Source organism: Nicotiana tabacum, chromosome 7 (genome assembly GCF_000715075.1).
Source record: "Nicotiana tabacum cultivar K326 chromosome 7, ASM71507v2, whole genome shotgun sequence".
Classification (NCBI taxonomy): domain Eukaryota; kingdom Viridiplantae; phylum Streptophyta; class Magnoliopsida; order Solanales; family Solanaceae; genus Nicotiana; species Nicotiana tabacum.
In genome coordinates this window covers 92,048,236-92,054,441 of record NC_134086.1, presented here as the reverse complement: position 1 = coordinate 92,054,441, position 6,206 = coordinate 92,048,236, and the positions used below count along the sequence as shown (strand labels likewise).

The window sequence follows — 6,206 nt, the reverse complement described above, 5'->3', positions numbered from 1 at the left end:
CTTCTCTGAGAGAAACTTCGTCATTTCCATGGAGTAGAGTAGTTTCAAGGTGCTCGTACTCATCAGGAAGTGATGCCAACAACATCAAGGCCAAGTCACCATCATCATAAGTTGTATCCATATTTTGTAAATCTGTGACCAACTTATTAAAACTGGTGATAATTTCATTCATCGTGGTACCAGGAACATAGGTGAAGTGAAACAGTCTCTTCTTCATGTACAATTTATTTTGACTGTTTTTCTTCAAAAATTTATCCTCCAGTGCTTTCCATAATTTACTTGCAGAAGTTTCCTTTGTATATGGATATTTCTGCTCTCTAGCAAGGTAGGATCGAATGGTACCGCAAGCAACACGGTTGATAATTCTCCAATCTTCTTCTCCAATAACATATGGTCTTTTTTCTTCGATGGCAAGATCTAGCCCTTGTTGAAAAAGGACATCTAGAACCTCGCCTTGCCACATCACAAAATGCCCGGACCCGTCAAAAATTTCTACCGCAAATTTCGCATTTGACACAATTCTTGTCATAAGCGAAAATGCCAATGATGACGTATTGTTGACACTTGATGTAGATTCTTCTTGTTTATTGTCTCCCATATTTGACACAAATATTATTTAATAGCTGACGACACAAATCAAGATTATTTCCTTTATGATGTAGAAGATGAGACTAAGCTGCAACTACTGAGCATACTCAGACAGAACCTTGACTCAGTTACCAAGATAAATCTTTTATGATGTGGAAGATCAGACTATGCTGCAACCACAGAACATACTTAAACAGTACCTTGGCTCTGATACCAATTGTTGCGGAAGCCAAATGCATATAGTATGAATAAGTCACAACTACTATACCAAAAATTATGACAGCCACGAAATAATAAATAAGACAATAAAGCAATAATAAAGGGAACACCAGAATTTACGAGGTTCGGCTAATTTTGCCTACTCCTCGGACACAACCAATATTTTATTCCACTCCAAAAATACAAGTGAAATAATACTAAAGAGAGAAGATACAAATGTCTTAAACAGATGAGAAGGCAAATGAGAGGTGTGTTTAAATCCTAAACATTAAGCCTTCTTTTATAGGGGGAAAATCCCCCCAACTCTTCTTTTCCTACCGATGTGGGACAAAATTTCTGCCAAACTTAACAAAGACAACAGGCCAGGTCCCATCCAAAGAATAGTACCTCAGGTTCAATTTTTTTGCAGAAGTCGTCGCAACTGATATGAAAGACAGAGCAGCCAATCACAAGGTGCTTTGGTTTGAGACCTTGTCCAATTCGGAATTTACATAACTGGTTCACAATTAATTCGAAATCAATAAGCTCCTTGATTAATATATTTATACGTCCTATTCATAGGCATCCTTAAAAACTTAACGCTCTAGTTGATTTCCATAAGCCTGTACGTTCAACCTGCGGTTCCCACACTGATCCATTTATGAAAGTAGTGACAACAGTATTCAGGTGGAAAATCCTCCAACAAATCAATTGGCAAATAGTTAAATGCAAAGATACAAAGCTCTTCCACGGAAGATCTATCTTGTTCAATAGAAGTCGTCATTAATGCTACCAAATGGTTAATGTTACATTCTATATAATGGCACACCGAGCTCTGGACAGAATAACCTAATGCAAATGGCTGATATACTTGACCATGGATCCAAGATATGATCATATATAAAAAACGATCTATATTTCTAGGTCTTGGATTCAGTAGCAGAAGCCATGGCTAATGGGGAAAAACCATGATCAAGAGTAGCTTTCCATACTTCGTCAATATCAAACATCATGTTACCACACTCGTGCTCTTTCCAACCTTCCAACGCGTGTAAAATTCCTGCTATTCTCCACGCACTCATCACTCTTCTTGGCAGCCAATTCTAGAATTATAATGTGAATTACAATAATAAGGACGATCAAAACAATTAAAGAGAAATTAAGGATATTAAACAGTAGTAATATTTTCTAACCTCACAAGAGTCTGCATTTTCAAGATGTTTTGGAGTAATCATAGCTGGTGTGCTGAAGTAGATACGAGCTTTCTTTGGCGGTAATTGTGAATAAGGAATAAATAATGTTCCTTTTGGTGCTTTCAGTTGTTCATCTTCACCCAATCCATCTCCGACTAACCATATCTGCAACATAATCAAGAACCTCTTTTGATTGTTACGAATTATCAAGATTCAGGACAATATACTTTTCGTTGTATATTAGTTTGTACCTTTGAAACATTATAAGATTTCGACAGGACCAACTTAGTTGCAGCCTCAGGGGTTAGCTTTGTGTTAAGTCTCTTGTACTCTTCTTCGTCTAACGTGACAACCTGTATATACAAAACATACATTCAAAACAATCGAAATTAGGAAAAATATACCTGAATTCCTCCTTGGCACAAGGCTAAGGCAATGGAGTAAGCAACTTTGGATAATGTCCTCGAAGGACAACTTGGGAAGTTCCTTTAGGAATGGAATTTACAACAACAGCAACAGCTAGGCTACTTCCATCTACCACCTTCACTTTCAGCTGAGGATTTCTCCTTATGTAAAGTTCACCATTGCTATTCAGCCTCTCTTCCTGGAAAATTACATTTGTATAAAAGCGTAAGTATCAGCTGCTCATTTTGGTTCAGCCTACAAACCTTGATATCGGGTGAGGGGTGAATTTTCTTTAAATCTTTTTCTCCATAATAACAGTTTTGTGATAGCTTACATAAATATTTTAAGAAGCTTGCAAGAAAATTACCCGTTAAGGATGAGTATCATTAGACTTTTTAGGCATATACTTTGACTTGCCTGATTTTAGAGTCCAAGGCTCAAAACTTGTATGCCTTTCTGATCTGCTTCAATGATTGCTTCCTCCATCAAATTGTTAATAGTCTCTCTTCGCGATTTCATTAAGTACTACAACACAATCAAGAATCATGCCGAATAATCTCTGTAATAACGGATCCTGGGTTGTTAGATGTGTTAGGTGCACCACATCAAGCACTTCAGCTTCCCTCATTAGTGACTTTTCATACAATATATCTGACGACTTGTCCACTGTATCATAGATATAGTCATACATTGGCATAAAAAGCGAATAGTTTGTTCTGAACTGGGTGTGATGTAGTGAATGGTACCTATACCACCAAAACGCTGATCTTAGTGCCGAAAAAATAAACAGGATCTTCACATATGGAGTACAGAATTTCAGCAATTACAAACGGCCCAATATTCTATAGGAATTTTGCATTGCTTGTTATAAAAATGTTGTTATAATTACCATATAAGTGACCTGATCGGGTAAATATTTACATACAATTAAGCTCGTTGAAATATAGGCAAGAAGACTCACGAGGGCGTATACATCAAGTACTTGAGAGGGGGAAATATAGAGAACCTCCACTTAGGAATGAGCTCAAAGTTGCAATGCCCCATGTTCATGAAATCAATATAGGTGACATAAGCACCAACTGCAGCTATAGAGACAGTCCGAGTGAATACAGTAGTGAGCAATGGTATGGCAAAGAGCGTGAAATATGATAAGTGCTCAGCAAATTGATGAATTACAGCTGCCAAATTAAATACAAGTGATGGGAATGGTAACGAGAGTAGAGAAAATGGTGGTGCAAAGCTCTGTGAAGCCAATAATAGAGAAACTCGACAGGACGAAACGGCGCCAAAATTTTGATCACGCCCAACTCTAGTCCTAAAAAGGATAAGCAGTCACTGCAAATAATATCCGGTCTAAAAGTCCGGAGTCGAATCCCACAGAGAACTAAGGCTTAGCTATATCTGTTTAATATCACTAAAAAGACAAGTTTGAACAATTTTCTAAATTATAAAGATTGAGATTTATATTTCTAACTAATTAACTAGCAAATACTAGAAAACGGTAAAATTATCAACTAACGAGACAAAGGGTTGGAGACTAAATTAAAGAGGTCTAGAGTTATGATTTCCCCAATTGTCGGAATCCTTCTAGCTATATTCCCTACAATTTCGCCAATGTATTATCTACTGATCGTGAGCACTTTAGGTGTCGTAATTCTCTCTCGAGCAACTACAATAATTTACTAGACATATTCTCTCGAACTACGCTAGTTGGCTTTATCTAACTGCTCATTATGATTACGTCAAGGCTTTGTTATTTCTAAACCTGCCTTTAAACCCACTGTATTGATTTCTCACATACGTTAGGAGTGACGTTGTTCAACAACTACCTAAATATGTACTCTCTCTCGAGCAGCACATAATAAATAGGTACAATCAACCGATGGCCATTCAATCAACAATAATAAACACGTAGTTGAACAAGTAGAGAAATCCAACGGCTCAATTATATAAAAACATAACAAGAATTTATCCTACAAAAGATTCTATCAAAACCCTAGATAACAAAATAACTATTCATAATAGTATGTAAAACTACAATACTAAAAGTCATAAAGAACAATGAAAAAAATAGGAAGAGGAAGGAAAAACTCGTAGAAGAATTATCTGTCTTGCTCCTATAGTGTCTCTGCCTCCTTAGGTCGAATATGTGTAAAAATATTGGTCTCCTTCTCTCAAAATACCGTTTTTCCATGTATATATACCAAGTAGGGTTGGGCCCAAACTATTGTACCTTCTCATACGCGAAAAAGGACAAGTTTTCAGGCCTAGATGGTCGTAGCCGCGGTCGGGGCGCGGCACGGACGCGGTATTTGGCAAGTATACTGCCTCAGCCCGCCTTAGATCCGCGGTCGCGGTTTCGACTGCGTTTTTCACCCTATTCTATTTGGAATTTGGAAAACCGTAAAACATAAAAGTTGTAGCACTTTGGGTTATCTTTCCAACCACATATTGTGGAGCCCAAATGAAGTTATTAGCAAAGAGTTCTGTGTATTTTACTAGATAGTGTGCAATATGCCTACTCGGTTCTTTGTTTTGTTTCTCTATCATCTGTCGATCCTCGAATATGATCCCGACTTAATTCCTTGGGCTTTTACTCAGAATTCAAATCTCCAAATCACTTGAATTCATTCCATAACATCTACATAGCTCGGAATCACTCCTACAAGGCATAAAATATACAATTAGTGCAAGACACTAGCGATTAAAGCTCAAACTCAATTAAAGTGCAGTAAATTTGAGTGTAATAAGCGACTAAATTACGTCATTATAGCCTATCATCAACACCCCACACTTAAATCATTGCTCGTCCTCGAGCAATCAAACTACACATTTTTATAGACACGACATTTTTAAACAATTCTCCTAACTCATCACACAAAGAGTATTCAAAATAGACTAAGCACAAAAGTGTAACATATTCACCTCAAGATTTGACTCACAAGTACCACAAATTATTCACAACTCACCCACTTACTCTAACATAGAGGTCACTAACATTACCTTTCCTTCATGAATCAAGTGCCCTCACACAACAAAAGAGAGTAGTTCCACACAATAAAATTTAAGAACACTTAGGAACTCAAGATAGAAAGAATTCACTCACTCTCAGAAATAACATTCATATGCCACAAAAGATGCACCATAAGCTTGATCGTAGTGTACTACTCCACTAATCGAGCTCATTCAATCTAGGATCAATTAGGACTTTATTTGGTTGTAATGTAGGCTACGGGACGGGTAGCAAACATTTAGATATAAGAGTGACTACACCTCCCTAAGCACTTTAATACATATACTTTAACATTCAAAACCAATACTTATGTCAAACAAAAACTCCACCTTCACATCAACGTATATTACCCAATTCTTCTTTAAGTACACTTACATCAAGAGCCACCACTTATCAAGGAATTTTTTTTACAACAATCCAACTATATTTTTTTTTTTTACAATTCAAGTGGCTCTTACGTTTTCAAAATAGTGCACCTTCTCCTTATTTAATTAGTTCCACTCAAAATCCAAACCAACCACCCCACACTTTAACTTTACAAAGTTCATAAATAATTCAAGTGCTCATGAGAGGTTACAAGGTTCAAATAGATGATTAATTCAAACAAATGAGTAAGGCTTGTAATGTGGTTGCCAAAGAAACAAGATTACAGGCTCAAAGAGGTTAACTACGATACATAACAATTAGGTAGGTAAAATATACATATCTGACTCAACAAAGAAACGCATATATCACTTCCAAGACTGAAAAAAACTACTATTTCGCTTTGCAAACATACGGGGCAAGTTCTAGACATCAAATGCAATGCA

The 6,206-nt window shown here is 36.7% G+C and overlaps 1 protein-coding gene across 2 annotated transcripts; it reads right to left on the bottom strand.

Annotated features, from left to right (window-relative positions):
- Positions 1 to 1,318: 1,318 nt before the first annotated feature.
- LOC142161798 (very-long-chain aldehyde decarbonylase GL1-5-like) lies at positions 1,319 to 3,594 on the bottom strand. 2 transcript variants are annotated; one of them, XM_075257400.1, is made up of 5 exons: positions 3,346 to 3,594; positions 2,798 to 3,130; positions 2,231 to 2,579; positions 1,980 to 2,144; positions 1,319 to 1,889 (listed from the first exon to the last, which is right to left on the bottom strand). In XM_075257400.1, exons 3-5 carry the CDS (start codon positions 2,351 to 2,353, stop codon positions 1,707 to 1,709), a joined length of 471 nt encoding a protein of 156 aa, XP_075113501.1. In that variant the 5' UTR covers positions 2,354 to 2,579; positions 2,798 to 3,130; positions 3,346 to 3,594; the 3' UTR covers positions 1,319 to 1,706. The 2 variants fall into 2 exon arrangements, with proteins under 2 accessions (XP_075113501.1, XP_075113502.1); XM_075257401.1 differs by lacking the exon at positions 3,346 to 3,594 and having other exon boundaries at positions 2,798 to 3,298.
- Positions 3,595 to 6,206: the final 2,612 nt, after the last annotated feature.